The 18,484-nt window shown below is 44.1% G+C and overlaps 1 protein-coding gene across 2 annotated transcripts in view; it reads right to left on the minus strand.

Annotated features, from left to right (window-relative positions):
- Positions 1-5,246: 5,246 nt before the first annotated feature.
- The window catches only part of LOC126086049 (zinc finger protein 432-like), a 31,705-nt gene continuing 18,467 nt past the window's right edge, over positions 5,247-18,484 (minus strand). The window contains exons 3-6 of one of the 2 annotated variants that reach the window (XM_049902071.1): positions 14,574-14,700; positions 14,194-14,286; positions 7,041-8,672; positions 5,247-6,590 (exon numbers count right to left, since the gene is read on the minus strand). In XM_049902071.1, the coding sequence (XP_049758028.1) occupies positions 6,583-6,590; positions 7,041-8,672; positions 14,194-14,286; positions 14,574-14,700 (1,860 nt within the window). In that variant the 3' untranslated portion in view covers positions 5,247-6,582. Of the gene's footprint in view, positions 8,673-14,193; positions 14,287-14,573; positions 14,701-18,484 lie in introns of both variants that reach the window. The other variant, XM_049902069.1, reaches the window with a different exon arrangement.

Here is an 18,484-nt window from a genome sequence, read left to right on the forward strand (position 1 = left end):
CCTACTTTGGTGAATAGGATCTGGGATCTTAAAAGCTTGCTAGCAGCCATCTAAGATTCATGTATTGTTCCCATCCCATCCAGAAGCAAAGAAGTATGAAGACAAGGAAAACATTAGTCCAAAGGACTAATGGACCACATGAACAACAGCCTCCACCAGCCTGAACCCAGAAGAACTGGATGGTGCCCAGCTACCAACCCTGATCACTCTGACAGAGATCACAATTGAGGGTCCCAGACAGAGTAGGAAAAAAATGTAGAACAAAAATTCAAATTAAAAAAAAGACCAGACTTAGTGGTCTGACAGAGACTAGAGGAACCCCTGAGACTATGGCCCCAGACACCCTGTTAATTCAGAACTGAAGCCAGTCCCAAAGTCCACCTTTCAGCCAAAGATTAGAAAGGCCAATAAAACAAACAATAACACACATGAGGAATGGACTTCTTAGTGCATTTAACTATAAGAGACCAAATGGGCAATAGCTGCCCAAAAGCAAAGACAAGAAGGCAGGAAGGGACAGAAAAACTGGATTAATGGACATGGGGGAGAGTGCTGACACATTGTGGTGACTGCAACCAGTGCAGGGCTTGCTTATAAATTTTTGAATGAGAAACTAATTTGCACTTTAAACTTTCACCTAAAGCAAAATATAATTAAAAAAAAAAAATAGATGTGTTGCATAGTCCTGGCCCCCAACCAAAGAAGGTCTACTTTAGGAGGTCTGGATGTGACCCAGGAATACGCATTCTTTTGGAAGCTTCTGAGAGAAACCTGAGGCAGAAAGCTCACGGACAACACTTAGAAACAGTCCTATAGTTTTACTGATCTCAAATACAATGATTGGATCCATTTAGTACACTTAACCTTGGCTCTAATTACATCTGTCCAGAAAAGCCTTCCCTGAGAATTCTGACTAAAATAGCTCCTTCATTACCATCTCTACAATTACTAAGCTTTATTCTTCTTCATAGTGATCGTTGCTTCCTAATGTTTTATTTTCCACTTTATTGTCTGTTTCCACTGCTGGACTGTAAGGTCCATAAAGGCTGTTCCTTTCCCTGTTTGGATCCTCAATTTAACCTGGTGTGTAAAGCAGTGACTGGTACAATGATGGTGCTTTAAAATATTTCTGAAGGACTGAATTACCCACAAGATTCCAGACAGAGTTCTGAGACAGCAACAGCATGGCAAATTTCCATCTTTGTTACAATGAATAACATTCACTGTGTATGGGATTAAGGAAAGGAATTCTGGATAGAGAAGTCTGTCCAAGAGCCCATTCACAGCAACGTGGAAGGAATGACAAAGATCAGAGAAATCATGTCTCAATTTAGCAGGTCACAGAGAACCTGAGATCTTTGACATGTGGCTAATATCAAGGTTGACAAAGGGGTTCCTCGCCAAGAAAACCCAAAAGGATTACAACTCCTCCCATCTCCCTTTCACTGTTCCATTCCTGGAGTCCCTGGGTGGCAGAAATGGTTAATCACTGGAATACTAACTGAAAGATTGGTGGTTTAAGCACACCCGTAGGCGCCTCAAACACAGGCCTGGCCATCTGCTTCAAAGAGGTCACAGCCTTGAAAACTATGGAGGAGTTCTACCCTCTACACATGGGGTTGTCATGAGTGGTAATCAACTTGACAGCAACTAACCATAACAATAACTTCCATTCATAGAGACTAAAGTTTTTGCTCGGAATTTTATTCTACTTATTCCAGGGATCCTTCTTCTTTTTGTTCTTCCATCTCTGTATTCAGTTACTGAATCTCCCAAATGTCACGTGAAAATGTTTCTGACATTTCTCTTCTGTAAACTGCCTTCCAATGGCTCACTCACTACAATGACAAAACGCTCTTAAATTAGTTCAAGGGATCATTCATCCACTTTCCAAATCAAAAGTTATTTTTTTGTGTGCTGGGAAACATAAAATTGTGCACAGCAGTGCTCTCCAATATAATTTTCTGAGATGATGGAAATGATGGAGCTTTCTCTCAGTATACATGTTCCAGCCATAGAAAGAGCTAGAATGTCTTGTTCATTGTCTGTGATGTCCAGCCTGGTAGGCACTAGTCACACATGGCTACTGAACATGTCAACTATGGAACTGAATTTTTAATTTTAAAATTTATAGTCACAAATTAATATCAAGTTATTTATAATCTACTTGGGTATAAATATGCAGAAAAACTATCGAGGAATTTAAAAAGTGTGAGGATAAATAGTTGTGGTGTAGCATAAAAAAAAGGATTTGTCTAATTACACAAGTGATAAGAATGAGAATCTGGAGGCTGAGGTTGGAGCGCTGGGAGGCGGCAGTGGCGGCGGTGGCCTAGTGAGAGGCAGGGACCCCAGCACTACAGTTCACCCCCTCTCTACCCTCCCCCTGCAGCCATCCTGCTTCCCCCTCCCCTCCCCCCAAGCGGGGGAAATAATGGGAGTCCGGGAGGCAGCCGCAGCAGCACCAGCAGCGGGAGCGAACGCAGCGCAGGTACTGCTGAGCTCCTTCCGGGCTCCTGCCCTCCTCCTCAACTAGCTCCTCTCCACGCATCCACCTCCTTTCCCTCCGCTCACTCACTCTTTACCTCAGGATCCCGTCCTCCTCGGCTTCACCCCGCGTGCCGCAAGCCTTCGCGCTCTCCCACTCCCTCTGCCCGTCCTCTCGGCTCAGCTTCTCCCGCTCATTCACTCGCCCCTCTCCCTTCTTCACTCTCTTCCCCTCTCTCCTTTTTCTTCTTTCACACTCCTCTCTCACACCCCCACCATTCCCCCATCTCCTTTCTGACACTGCCCTGCAGCTGCTCCTCAGCCCTGCCCCCCTCATCCCAATGAGAACCAGCAACATTGCTTTTTTCCCTAAAGAGATTTGTACTGATCTGATTTAAAAGAAAAGAAAAACCTCAGGACACCCGAAACAGAAAAAAAAAAAAAAAAAGAACGGGCACACAGCTGATTCCTACAAGGTGTAGGCCAGGCAAACCTCCGCTGTCCAAGACTTCACCATTTCTGACACCAGCTGTTCCACCAACAGCACTCTGCTACTTCTCTGCTGGGTTTCCTAATCCATGGCAATGGCCACACAGAACTCACAGGCCATATTCACAGTTAAGTGTTTTATTAGGGAGGCAACAGGCTACAACTGAGGATCAGGAACAATGTGGAAGTAGCAGGATATGACTAACATACAACTGGTCAGTCAGGGGAATTTACTGATAGGATAACCCTTGCAGCAAAAACGCCCCCTGCTGATGAGGTGCTCAGTGAGAACCTCCGACAGTTCTCCGCCATCAGAGCCTCTCTGCCCTACGGCCTCTCTACTGCCGGGCTGCTCCACCACTGGCTCTCTGCCATTGGCCTTTCTGCTGCTAACAGGCCCAGCTCACAGCCAGTGTATCACCTCACCTGGCTCTCTCAGCTACTGTTCTTCTAGAAGCAGCTCTCCGCTGTTGGGCCTCTCCTCCATCAGGATACCTGCTGTGGGCCTGTCTATTGTTCCACCACTCCACTGCTACGCGGCCCAGCACACAGCCAGTACACCAGCCCACTCAGCCCTCAGGTACTCTCTGCTGTCAGTACACTTCATCAGCCTATTCATCACTGACCTCTCTGCTGCTGTTTCAGATCACAGCCATCGTAGCAGCTCGATCAGATCTTACCTGCACTCTATACTGGGGCTCTCAGCCATCACGTCTCTCTGCCGTCTCTCCTTCTGCCATCAGCCTCTCCACTGCTAACTTGCCATAAAAACAGTGTGGGGGCAGTACATAACCTCCTTTAATTTCACAAGGGGGAAGGAGAATCAAGATCACCAGCCAAAGGCTGATTCCTATGAGACAGAGGTCAGATGTACCACTTCTCTGTGACATCTTTACCAAATCTGACACCAACCATCCCACCTACAGCACTCTCTACTTCTCTGCTGGGTTTGATAATTCATCGCAATGGCCTTGCAGAACTCATGTACCATACTCATGATTATGGGGTTTATTAAGGAAGTAACATGGTACAATTCCAGCTCAGGAACACTCAAGTATACAGTTCTTCCATCAGACAGCCTCCTCCCAGCCGTGCTTGTAGGCACACCTCTACCTGACGCTAGGCCTCTGCCCGAGGGCACCAAGATTTCTCTCTCCATGGGCCAAGAAGCCCACTGAGTGCTCTCTGCTGCCAGGTCTCTCCTGCCACCGCTTCTCAGTGTCTCCGGGTTATAGCTCGCAGTCTCTAGGAGCTTCTCAGCACAGGGATCCCGTGTCCAGAGGACATGCTGGATCCTGGCTGTTCTTCCTTGGTGGTGGTGGGAACTTCTATCCCGACTCGTGGTGGCTCATTTCAAGCCCAATGGGATGGCAAAACTGGCCAATCCCTTTGGTGGTCGGCAATTACCATATCTGCACAGTTCTACCCAATCAGTTGGGTGGGAGTTACAAGACCATGTCCAGAAAGGCCACACAAGTAACCCATCCATTGCACTTGCCCAACTCATAGCCAGTGTAGCAGCATGATCACCTCTCCTAGATGCTCCCTGCTATCTGGCTTCTCTGACATCAGGCCTCTCCCCATTGGCCTTTCTGCCATCGGCTGCTCCTCTGCTAACTGGACAAGCTCAGTTAGTGTAGCACCTTTGGGACCACTTGACTTTCACACGGCTCTGCTTCTCTGTCATCCCAGCTCTTAGCCAGCATCTCTTCTGCCATCCAGAAGGCCTTCCCAAAAACCTGTTTCACTGTATATATATATCCTGATTCTCATCAGTTGCAAGGCGGAGCCTCCCTCACAAGACCAGAGTTCGATCTGTCCCCGATTACCCATGAGATGTCAATCAACTCAGGTCTTGTTAATTACCAGGCTGGACTGGACAAAAAATATCAAACCATCAAGTTGCTTACAGCTTACCCAGAAAATTTCAATTGATCAGGGGAATTCCCTGAGCATAAGTAACAAAGCTCTTTGGGTAGAAAACAAGATGACAACCCCTTCCTCCTCCCACAGTGCTTCTCCAGTAAATGAGGGCAAAAACAACTTCTCAGGGTTTAGGGAAAAAAAAAATCCCAAACTGTTTAAAAAAAAAGACCAAGGCCAAAGAGCACACAGAGGAACTGATTTCATGAAAATAATAAAAATATATATATATATGATATATATATAAAAAACATATAATCTCCTTGAGGAGGTAAGACATTGGCATTGAAAGAAATACATTTCCGAGGATGGTTAAATACTCTTAAAAGTAGTCCCTACCCCATGAATCTGTGGGCAGTATCAATGGTTAACACACTCAGGTGCTAACACGAAGGTTGCAGGTTTGAGTATACCCAGAGGTGGCTAAAAAGAAAGACCTGGGGATCTACTTATGAAAAATCAGCCATGGAAGATCCTAGGGAGCAGGGTTCTACTCTCACACACATGGGGTCACCATAAGTGGGAATCAACTCAAAGGCAACTAAATTTTGACAGAGAATTGACATAATAAATTTTCAGGATTTTCTAACTCCTAAAAAATTGTAACTAACCCCCTTGTACCAATTACTCTATCTCGCCTAATGTAGATGTTGCATCAACCTTTCACTAAAACAGCTGCAGTGTCAAGATTCCTCTTAAATATAATCCAACTAAATGCTGTCTCTAAGAGGGCATCATGGACTGTTGTATTCACCACTGTATCCTCAGCTCCTGGAAACAGGACCAGTGTGTGACAAATACTTGTCACATTAATCAATAAACTCAATCTAACACTACTGTTTTTTTAGGTCTGTCTATATGACAGAAAGTTCTAAAATTGATGGCAGACATTCTGGTTTTCAATTGTTCCTTCACACTGACCTTGGGAAAACTCAACTGATATAGGTGTGCTCCAAATCCCACCAACCCAATATTGCATTTTTGCAACCAACCACCACCCATGGCTTTTTACGTTAATAGCAACATCCAAGACACTGATTATATTCTCTGTTTTAAAAGTCCAGTTTTTATTTCCTCCACTCAGAGTAACTCACACTTTCATTCATTTAATGGGCACAAGAGAACAATTAAAGTGCATATGTTTGTGTTTACATCAGTTTATGTCATGATATCAAAGCACATATTTATGTAGGATGAGGGTCTCAGGCTTTTCCAGTCTCTGCATTCATAAGATTTCCCTCAGGATACACTGCGTAGCCATACAATGAGGTAGATATTTTTGCTCAACCCTCTTCGCCAGTGACTGTTTGACTTTATCCTACCTCTTTTGTTGTTGTTGTCAGATGCCATGGAGTCACTTCCGACTCATAGTGACCCCAAGTACAACAGAACGAAACACTGCCTGGTCCTGCGCCGTCCTCACAATCGTTATGCTTGAGTCTATTGTTGCAGCCACTGTGTCAGTCCATCTCCTTGAGGATCTTCCTCTTTTTCACTGACCGTCTACTTCACCAAGCATGATGTTCTTGTCCAAGGACTGGTCCCTCCTGATAACATGTCCAATGTATGTGAGATGTAGTCTCTCCATCCTTCTTCTAAGAAGCCTTCTGGCTGTACTTCTCCCAAGACAGATTTGTTCATTCTTTCGGCGGTCCATGATATATTCAGTGCTCTTTTCCAACATCACAAACCTGTTTTATGCGACATAAAATAAGAGGTAACTGATCACTGAAGGCACTACCACTTTGGCTGCATTCATAACGTTTCTCTCCTGTACAAATTCTCTGTTATCTCCTGAAGGTTCACATTTAGCAACAGGCTGTCCCACATGGACTATGTTCCTATTTGTTAGGAACCCACTGGTGCTCAATATGTCTGAGCTGCCACAGAAGGCAGCTGCATAGTCACTGTAACAGGGGTTTTCTCCTTGCTGTGGAAGGGTCTTCCACCTTGACTGAATCTACACATTTCTCTCTAATGTGTATTCTTTTGTGCTAAAAAAGAGAAGACATGTAGGTAAAAGTTTTTCCACACTCACTGTAGCCATAGGGTATCTCTCTTATGAGATCTTTGATGTACAATGAGCTTTGGCTTCTTGTCAAAGGCCTTCTCACATTCACCACATTTAAAGGGTTTCTCACCTGTGTGAATTTTCTGATGTATAATGAGACTTGACTTCTGAGAATAAAATTTTCCACATTCACTGCATAAAAAGGGAGTCATTCCTGTGTGACATCTCTGATGTGCTATGAGGCATGTCTTCTGACTGAAGGCTTTACCACATTCACTGCACACATAGGGTTTTTCACCAGTATGAATTCGGTGATGAGTAATGAGATTTCCCTTCTGGGTGAAGCCTCTTCCACATTCACTGCATACATAGGGTTTCTCACCAGAATGAGTCTGTTGATGAACAAGGAGATATTTTTTACGGATAAAGCCTTTTCCACATGTTGTGCATGTATAGGGTTTCTCTCCAGTATGAATTCTTTGATGAACAGTGAGATCTCCTTTATAAATGAAGCCTTTTCCACATTCACTGCATATGTAGGGTTTCTCTCCAGAATGAGTTCGCTGATGAATAGTGAGATCTTTCTTCTGAATAAAGCCTTTTCCACATTCATGGCATATATACGGTTTCTCTCCAGTATGAGTTCGCTGATGAATAGTGAGATCTCTCTTCTGGATGAAGCCTTTTCCACATTCATGACACATATATGGTTTCTCTCCAGTATGAGTTAGCTGATGAATAGTGAGATCTCTCTTCTGGGTGAAACCCTTTCCACATTCACAACATATATAGGGTTTCTCTCCAGTATGAGTTCGTAGATGAATAGTGAGATTTCTTTTCTGGATGAAGCTTTTTCCACATTCACTGCATATATAAAGTTTCTCTCCAGTATGAATTCCTTGATGAATAGTGAGCTTTCCCTTCTGGGTAAAGCCTTTTCCACATGTACTACATATATAGGGTTTCTCTCCCGTATGAGTTCGCTGATGAACAGTGAGATCTCCCTTCTGGATGAAGCCTTTGCCACACTCACTGCATATATAGGGTTTTTCTCCAGTATGAATGCGTTGATGAATAGTGAGATCTGTCTTCCGGATAAAGCCTTTGCCACATTCAAGGCATATATAAGGTCTCTCTGCCATATGAGTTTTCTGATGTATATTGAGCTGTGATTCATGGAAATAGGCTTTGCCACAATCTGTACATTTATACGGTTTTTGTCCTTTATGAGTTGTGTGATGATGTTCAATGAGTTTGAACTTTTTGAAGAAGGTTTCCCCACATAGACTGCACCTATAGGGTTTCTCTCCTGTGTGAATGATCTGATGCTCAGCGAGTAAAGACTTCCTGATGAAGGCTTTGCCGCATTCACTACATACATGTGGTTTCTCTGTTTTGTGAGTTTTCTGATGCTTAATGAATTGGGACTTAACATTGTTGGATTTTTGACTCTCAGGGAATTTCATTTCAGTACAAAATCGCTCCTGAACAGCACGGAGAAAGGTTTTCTCATTTCCATTAGGCTCAGCAGAGTCTTTTATTTCATCACTTCTGGTCTGATTGAGTGCTGGTAAGGTTAAATTTGATTCCACAGCTTTTTCATGTAAGTCAAACATACCATGATTTTCCCTTAAAGGAAAATGATTTTTGTGCCAATGAACGATACTTTCCAATGCATTATGTTCATAGCACTGTTCCATGCAGACCACCCTTCTTTCATTTTGTGAGTGCCCGAGCAGATGATCATCAACATTCCAGATTTCTAGGAAAGAAGAGAACAAGGTATCTTTCCATCATCTTCATTTGTAATGAAATCATTTTAGAAAATGCAATGATGTAAGGTGCATCTTTATGACAACCCTCTGAGTATAAATAAAATACTATGCTTAATGTTCCTTGCACACTGATAAAAATACAATAATATAAACAACCCAAAGAGCAAAAGCAGTTTGTGTAGAAATAAGGTTAGATAATACACAATGAATGAATACAGATTTGGCTGCTTCTTATACAAGGCCTTGCAAAACACACAGAGAACGTAAAATACAGGGAAGTCACTGTGACCTGTAGACCACAGAGATTGGAAGGCCTTCTGATTCCAACTGGAGAACAGATTCACTCACTCCACAAATCCTTACTGAAAGATAACTATTCACCAGGCATAGTTGGGTATGTGAAAAATGTAGAATGTTACATTTGGGATAAAATAATTTTCACAGGTATATAGTAAAGGTCTTGGGGATAAACAAACATTCTATATGTTTATGAAGTCTATAATCTACTTCGGTAAATTAATGAAAAAAGCAAAGAAAGCCATAAGGGAAGTAGCCGCTTATTATGAAAAGTGGTTTTATGAGGGGGCTAGCAAGGGGTGGAGGAAATGAGGATATATTTTGAAGGAAGAGAAGGCTTGCTGATGAACTCATTGGTATCGGGTGGGATAAAGAAAGTGAGGAATAAAGGTAAATGAATAATTTCTTTTCTCACGATCAGCACAAAGTTGGTTCCTATGAGGTGGATATTAAAAATATCTCAGAAATCCAACTTTTCCAAGTTGCTGTACCACTCCATCATCTCTAACTCCACTCAGTACTCTCCCTCCTGTCTTTGGGTTCCATAATTTGCTGCAGCATCTCACAGAACTCACGAACTGTATGAAGGAAATGGCTCATGCAGTTGTGGAGGCTGGCAAGTCCCAAATCTATAGCTCAGGCATAGGCTTCTCCTGACTCATACAACCATAAGGGTTGATGAACCCAAATCGGAAAGCCAGATGACAGGCTGCGGGCTCGCAAGGTTGCAGAAGCTGGTGAATCAGGTCAGAAGATAGGTTGCTGGCTCATGGGGCTGCACAGGCTGGCAAATCCCAGAATTGGCAGATAAGATGGCGCTGCTCGCTCAAGCTCCATGAACTGGAGGTTAGATGATAACTAGAGTGAGAGAACTTTTTCAGAGACACTCCCCTTACTTGAACAAGGTGGTACAAGGGTGTGACTTGGGAAAGGTAGTGACTTGAGTCATGCCCTGTAGTAACAGTGCGACTCAAGATACTTCCCCCCAATCCTGAGTTTCAGAATTTACAATACATACAATACCACAAAATGGAGGACAATTACATGATATAGCGAATCATGGCCTAACCAAGTTGTGGCACTCAGAGATTCCACACACCTTATTTACAGAGTCTACCAACTCATTGGAAACCCTGGTGGTGTAGTGGTTAAGTGCTATGGCTGCTAGGCAAAGGGTCGGCAGTTTGAATCCGCCAGGCGCTCCTTGGAAACTCTATGGAGCAGTTCTACTCTGGCCTATAGGGTCTCTAGAGTCGGAATCAACTCAACGGCACTGGGTTGGTTGGTTGGTTACCAAATCATTCTGTGGGAGTCACAAAGACTCTGGCTAGAAGGATGTGCTGTGATGGATCACTTTTGTGTGATTTTTCTCGCCACTGTAACTTCCATCCAAGTGAGTGGGTGGGGCTGTCAAATAGGATATTTGTAGCCCACCAAGGGGCGCTAATCAGCAGAGCTAAAAGAGCTTTGTAACACTTGCCCAAGCAGGGCAGAGACCAAGGGGCCAGAGAGGTGTGCCTGTGAGCACGGCTGGGAAAAGGGTGCCCTGATAGAAAAAGTGTATTCTGAGCGTTCCGGAACCTGAATTGTAACCTCTTACCTCCCTAATAAACCCCATAATCATGAGTATTGTCTGTGAGTTCTGTGTGACCACCGCAATGAAATATCAAACCCACCAGAGAAGTAGAGAGTACAATGGGAGGGATGGTTGGTGTCAGAACTGGTAAAGATGGAGGAGAAAGGAGGCATGTCTGACCTCTGCCTCACAGAAGTCAGCCTTGGGCTCCTGATCTTGATTTCCTTCACCCTTGTGAAGTTAAAGGAGATCAGACGCCCTGCCATTTTTACAAAGGGCCATATTAAGTAACTCACTACTCAGGAAAAGGGTTGCTGCTAATTATTTCCTCTGAGCCACGAGGTAGTACAATGGTATAAGAATGTCATGGCAGTAGCGTCTGACGTCCTCTAACTTCACAAGGGTGTAAATGCGTAATTTCTTTTATAAGGATCAGCACAAACCTGGTTCCTATGAGGCAGAGGTTGAAGTCCCAGATTTCCAGCTTTTCCAAATTGCTGCATCACTCCATCATTTGTAACATCAAACACTCCTTCTCCTTTCAGTATTCTCCCTCCTGTCTTTGGGTTCCATAATTCACTGCAATGTTTCACAGAAATCAAGAACCATATGAAGGAAATGGTTCACACAGTTGTGGAGAATGGCAAGTCCCAAAGTAGTAGGTAGGAGTGGGCTTCTCCTGGCTGACATGGCTGCATGGGTCAACAAACCCAAATCGGCAGGCCAGATGATAGGCTGCTGGCTCACAAAGCTGTGGAAGCTGGTGAATTAGATGAGACAATAGGCTACAGGTCCATGGGGTTGCGGAAGCTGGTGAATCCCAGAATCAGCAATCGGAAGGCAGGCTGCTGGCTCAAGTCCCGAGAACCAGGGGTCAGACTGTGATGGACTGGACTGAGGACCTACAGCCAGAGAGAGACAGCCCCACCACACCACCCACATATATACCTTGGATACAGGCCACACCCCAGGGAATGATATAACTTGAGTAAGGGTGAGACTTGAGTCACGCCCTCCTGAAAGGCTGTGACTCAAGGTAAACCCCACACAAATCCTGCCTCATAAACATAAAGAGGTTAGGATTTATAACACAGAAAATAGAGGATGATTACATCAGAACACAAAATGGAGGACAACCATACAATACTGGGAATTATGGACCAGCCAAGTTGATATGTAACCCCAACCATCATAGGTTCCATGTACCTTCTTTGCATACTCCCACCCATTCATTGTATGTTAGTCACAAAGACCATGACTAGAAGGGCAGTATTAAGTAATTCATTGCACAACAGCTGTGGCACCTGGGCAGCCCCACCTAGTTTTGATGACTGGCCTAAATAAAGGGCAAAAACACTGAGAATTTTGGGGGGCTCCTGATTGATGAGAGCCAAGAGAAAGAAGTGTGCTCATCCTTTGGACATGGGGGCTTAGTGTTGAGACCCTCTCGGACCCAGGTAAGAGAAGTGTAATACCTGGAGATACAATGACAATAGAAGAAACACCTATGATGACACAAGAGTCTGCGGAAACAAAACTTGGGTGTGAACAGCATAGCGTAAAGGCCGAACCCTGGCCAGGACATGTAACACTCTGAGGGATAAGGTACCACAAGGAGGCAGCTGCCTGCAGAGGAGGGCGTACCATTAAGGGAGTTCTGCACCAAGAGCTTTCGTGAAGCCAGCCTAAAGTTGCGACCAGCCTAGAGAAGCTAGGACTACGCAAGAACTGAGACCATCCAAGACTTATCCTAGAGCCGGCCAGGAGGAGCTGGGAGCCAGCTGAGATGAGTGGAGCCCACTGAGTAACATTGCAGAACAGTTCCTGGTTGAAAGATTTTGTGGTTGATGAGAGTGAGCATCTGCTCTAGAAGGACTAAGCGGATGCCCTTGAGGTATTGAGGTTCTATGCGGGAAAAACTGGTGGATGTCATCCTATGCATTTCTTTGTTTATATACATTCTTATTATATTAAAAGTTGTTATAACAGATATGGTGTTTCTGTGATTTCTCTGCAACCACTGCAATGGATAACCAAATCCATTAGAAAAAGAGAGTGCTGAGGAAGAATGGCTGCTGTCAGAAATAATGTACAAGTTGGGAAGTCAGGCTGTATTTAACCTTGTGCTCATAGGAACCATCTTTGGTCTGATTCTGATAAGAGTCATAATTTCAGTAGACATGAATTATCATCTGATTTATGATACTTTGAAAATGTAGTATGTTAGAAATGTTTTTTCTAGTTAAAAAGCATCAGGAAGGGCAGAACCTTTAAAGAAGAGAGCCTGCGGGTAGGAAACATTAACAGTAATTACCAGCATAGCTAGAATTTCAGACTTACAGTACTTAGGTTATCATTAAGCTGATTAGTTTTCTTGTTGGGAAGATGATCCTAGTACCTTGCAGATGATGTGAACTCATAGGGAAGTTTCACCAGGATGAATAAAATATATATGCAACATATATACAAAAAGGTCTATGTTAACAATTTTAAGGGTGATGTCAACTTGATAATCTCTCCTAGGAAACAGAAGGTTAACTCATTAGAACGAATAAAATTTTAAAAGGTTAGGAGAAGAAGTGAGAAAATGGAAATCGGAACTTTTAGAGAACCTCAGAGTGGGGGAAACTAGAAGCTAAGGAAACAGAGAGAAACAGAAACAAGAGAAGCACAATGACAGATCAGTTTACTGTGGGGTCACAATAGCCAAGGTGGGGTTGCGTGCCAGGAAGGGAAATCCATATTACTCAATGGGGGAGGAAGGTGCTGTATTCTGAGGACAGTCATAAATTCAAAGTATTCTCTTTGGTGAGAGGCCTGGAATGTGGAATTTCCTAGTAAGTGGGGTGGAAGTATACGAAGAATCCTAGGAAGGAGAAAATTACAGAACAAAATTATCAAACTGTAGGTCATATAAATGGGGATGTGTCTCAGAAGAGACAGAGGAGTATATATTTCTCTAAATTCCTAAAAAGAAAAAGACATCTCATATGGGCAGAGGGATATATGGAGGTACTTTTATGTATCCTCAGTGACATGGATTGAATTGTGTCCCCCCGCAAAATATGCGTCAACTTGGGTAGGCCATGATTCCCAGTATTGTGTGGTTGTCCTCCATTTTGTGATTGTCATTTTACGTTAAGAGGATTAGGGTGGGATTTTAACACCACCCTTACACAGGTCGTCTCCCTGATGCAAGGTAAAGGGAGTTTCCCTGGGGTGTGACCTGCACCACCTTTTACCTCTCAAGAGATAAAAGGAAAGGGAAGCAAGCAGAAAGTTGGGGACCTCATACCATCAAGAAAGCAGCACCAAGAGCAGAGTGCATCCTTCCGACCCAGGGTCCCTGCGCCTGAGAAGCTCCTCAGCCAGGAGAAGATTGAGGACAAGGACCTTCCTCCAGAGCCGACAGAGAAAGAAAGCCTTCCCCTGCAGCTGACACCCTGAATTTGGACTTGTAACCTACTAGAATATGACAGAATAAATTTCTCTTTGTTAAAGCCATCCACTTGTGGTAGTTCTGTTATGGCAGCACTAGATGACTAAGACACTCAGACACCACTCACAGATGTGACACCTCTCACTTGAAAGTGACTTCCACAGCCTTCCCGCCTTACCGTTTTTCACTTGCTCACCTGAAAAGATTCCACTATGGCTTTCATCTAATATAGTCCATAGTTGTTCTTGTTCCAACCTGGAGAGTGCATCACGTTTGCTAATTCGATACCCTGTTCATGGGAAATCACAGAATCTTAGACTCACCAAATTGGCCTTGGGTTTGTGAAGACTACAGAATGTTGTATTTGTGAAGAAACAATTTTCAAACTTACAAAGTACAGGTTTTTCTGTCAAGAGTAGAAAGACTAAAAAAAAAAAAAAAAGAGTAGAAAGACTACACCCATTTATCTAGGGCCAGAGAATAGACTCGGAATCTATCACTTCTGAGCACCACTGAGACTCCAAAGGTTTCAGCGGCTGAGAAAGGAAAGGCCAATGACAGGAGAGTTGTCCTCACCAATGGACATCAGGTTGTTACAGTTCTCCAACATCACAGCCCAGTACAGATTCTTCTGAGCAGGGTCCATGAGCTGCCACTCCTCCCAGGTGAACTTCACAACCACATCGCTGAATGTCAGTGACTCCTGTATTAAGAGGGTCCTGTTTAATGAAGTATTTTCCATTTGGTCATATGAATGAAATGTGAGGGAAGTTGTTCTGTTCATTCCTCTACATGAGCTGCATCTATTTACCTAGTTTTTTTTATTTAATGTTTTCTAGAAAAAGCAAAATCATAATAAACTATTCCGAATTTGTGCATTCCATAGTCCATCCACTCATGAAACGAAAATTTTCTATAATGTATAGCAGCGGAACTGTCTTTGTTAAGGTAGAAACATCTCACATTGACATACACACACAGAGACACATATATACACCATCAACTCCTATTTGTAAATACCAACAGACAAGTTAAAGCACATTATGAAATGGGACTAGCAAGAGTAGCAGTATCAGTGGCATTGTCAAAACCTGTTTAACTTCAGGGGGGATAATGCTCAGGCTCAGCCCAAGGCTGATGCCTATGAGGGTGGAAGTCAGTCAGACATACCTCCACCCTCCAATCCTACCAATTCTGACACCAACCATCCCTTCCTCATGGCACTCTCTACTTCTCTTCTGGGTTTGTTAATCCATTTCAATCAATGGCCACACAGAACTCACAGACCACATTGACAGTTAAGGGGTTTATTAAGGAACAAGTACAACTTGGGCTCAGGATCAACAGGCTACAACTCAGGATCAGGATCTGAAAGCCTGGGGACAGTTTCCCTTCTTCAGTACAGGACAGCTCTCTCGGCTCCTCTTGGCCCCCTGAGGACAGGGCTCCTTTCGGTCCACAGAAGGCAGTTTGCTCTCAGTCCTGCTGTCTGCCACCACTGGCTCTGCTGCTGGGCCACTTCTGGGCCTCTGACAGCCTTCAGTTTTATAGTCCTTGACCAGTGTTACAGCTCTTTTAGGTTTCTTGCCTCCCATTCTCTCTGCTGCTTCTTTCTGCTTCTTCCTGCTATTTCTCTTCTTGCTTCTTTTTTCAGACAAACCTCTGCAGGGCTGACTGTTTACATCTACAAACTCCTCATTAATTTCAAGGCAAGGTTATGCACTGATCAATACTCTCTTGGTAGGCCTCAGACACCTCATTTGCATAGTAGGTGTGGCTGGGCTACAAACTCACCTCATTTACATACTCTAGTGACTAATCTTTGCAAGATGCATACCAATCACAGGGCAGTCTACAGCCCAGGGATCGGCAGAAAGTATCAAACCAAGTTGCTTACAACTTACCCATGGAAATGTCAATCAACCTGGACAAAAGTAACAAACCCTCGGGGGTTTCCAAAGAACTGAGGCAAAAGCCCACATAATGGGACTCATTTCACCGCACATATCAAATACACTAAAGAGATAATTGGTCAACTGTAATGTACAATTGGAAACCCTGGTAGCATAGTGGTCAAGAGCTATGGCTGCTAACCAAAAGGCCAGCAGTTCAAATCCACCACGCGCTCCTTGGAAACCCTATGGGGCATTTCTACTCTGTCCTATAGGGTAGCTATGAGTCAGAATCGTCTCAACGGCAACAGCCTTTTTTTAAATGTACAATTGGAAAACCTGGTGACATAGTGGTTAAGCACTACAGCTGCTAACTAAAAGGTCAGCTTGAATCCACCAGGTGCTCCTTGGAAACTCTATGGGGCAGTTCTACTCCGTCCTGTAGAGTCGCTATGAGTCGAAATCAACTCGACGGCAATGGGTTTGTTTTTTTTTTTTTTTTGGTAATGTACAACTAAAGAAATTACCCTAAATGTAGTAAAGAGAAAGAGGGAATATAAAGAACAGGTCAGTAAACATGGATAGAGTGAGAATGTCTCCCTGTGATGAAACAAGTTCCCTCATGTGGCCTTTTGCCTTATTTCTCTGGAAAAACAGCTTGGGAGATTTTTCCTCTAAGCCCCCAGGAGTTACCTTTGTCCTAGTTTTCTACACAAGAGGGCTTGTTACACTTCTTGGTTAAGTTTTAAACACTGTGGTTTCATGCTTTTTGTCTGCTTCTGGGCTGCAGCCTGCCCTGTGATTGGTATGCACCTTGCAGGGATTGGTCAATATAGTATGCAAATGAAGTGACTACAGCCTATTCAGCAAATGAAGTGTCTATGGCCTACTGAGAGGGGATTGGTTAATTCATGGACCTGCTTCCCTGGAAGGGCCATGCCTTGAAATTAACAAGGAGTTTGTGTATGTATGCAGCTAACACCACAGAGGTTTGAGAGACAGAAAGAAGCAGGAAGAAAAGCAGCAGAGAGAAGAAACAGAGACAGGAAGCAAGGAACCTCCTAAAAGACCTGTAACACAGGTCAAGCAAGGGCTGTAACACTCAAGACAGCAACAGGCTCAGAAGGGACCCAGCAACAGAACAGGTGGGCGGCAAAGGCCCAGAGGGAGTACAGTGGCAGTGCCAGTGGGGACAGGCCTGAAAGGGGCCCTGTAGCAGAGTCAGTGCAGACAGACAGCAGGGCCAAGAGGAGCCTGTCCTGAAGGGGCCAAGAGGAGCCTGTCCTCAAAGAGCTAACAGAAGGCCTGTACTCAGGGACTGAGAAGAAGCCTGTCCTGAGGGGCTGAGAAGAGGCCTGCATGATCCAAGGAGCTGAGAGAGCTGTCCTGCAATGAAGAAGGAAAACTTTGCCTACACGCTTCCAGATCCTGATCCTGAATTGTACTTTGTTGATAGTGATCCCGAGTTGTACCCTGTTTCTTGAAAACTATTTAAGTATAAATATGGTCTGTGGATTCTGTGTGGCCATTTTAACAAGTTATTCAAACCAGAAGAGAAGTAGAGAAAGCGGTGGAGGGAAGGCTGCTGAAAGAATTGGTGAAAAGTTTGGAAAGTGAAAGTATGTTTCACCTCCACCTCACAAGACTAACTTTGGCTAATCCTGGTCATTATCACTCCTTGAGTTAAACAGGTTCTGAGACTAGTAACTGCACTGCAGTGAATTACTTACTATGGTCCTTCTACGCATTGTCTAAGTAACCCTGGTGGTGCAGTGGTTAAGCACTTGGCTACTAACTGAAAGATCAGCAGTTAAAATCCACCAGCCGTGCTGCAAGAGAAAGATGAGGCAGTCTGCTTCCATAAAGATTTACAGCCTTGGAAATCCTGTGGGGCAGTTCTACTCTGTCCTATAGCGTTGCTATGATTTGGAATCAACTCAGTGGCTGTGGGTTTCGCCAGTCTTTGTGAAACCTACACAATGATTGGGTGGGACTATGCAAATAAGGTGGTTTTGGCCTACCAAGGCGACTGGACAGCTTGGTAATAATACAAACAAGGTGCACGGAACACCTATGGGTATGGGACCATGCAGATAATGTATGGAACCCTAATGAGGGGATTAATCACTTTTGCCATTCCATTAGGCTTAAAATGAGCTCATCCCAAAAGCTAAAGAAGGGACCTCACTACCAACAAGAACCAAGAGGAGTGCATGCTTTTGACCTGAGGTCCTTGTGTTAAGAACCTCCTAGACCCAGGAGAAGGATAGCTGTGACACCAGAGAAGGTGAGACGGTGAAAAGTGGTTGCAAGTACAGCAGAGCCCAGCGGCAAAGAAATGGTGGGAGAAGAACCAGCAGACTGGCGCAAGAAGGCAAGGTGAGTTATCAGGTCCAGGGAGTAAGACAGCTACAATGGGCATGTAGATCAATGGCTAAAGTGGGAGTGCCGACCCACAGAATGAGAGAGCCGAGTGCCTTCAGGCATAAGGCTTGCTGATGGAGCTAAGGAGCTTTGTAACACTTAGTCGAGCAGGGCAGAGGCCAGGCCAAGGGCCAGGGTTAAGAGAGGGAGACTGTAGTGATGGGGCTGAGC

Source organism: Elephas maximus, chromosome 11, assembly GCF_024166365.1.
Source record: "Elephas maximus indicus isolate mEleMax1 chromosome 11, mEleMax1 primary haplotype, whole genome shotgun sequence".
Lineage (NCBI taxonomy): Eukaryota > Metazoa > Chordata > Mammalia > Proboscidea > Elephantidae > Elephas > Elephas maximus.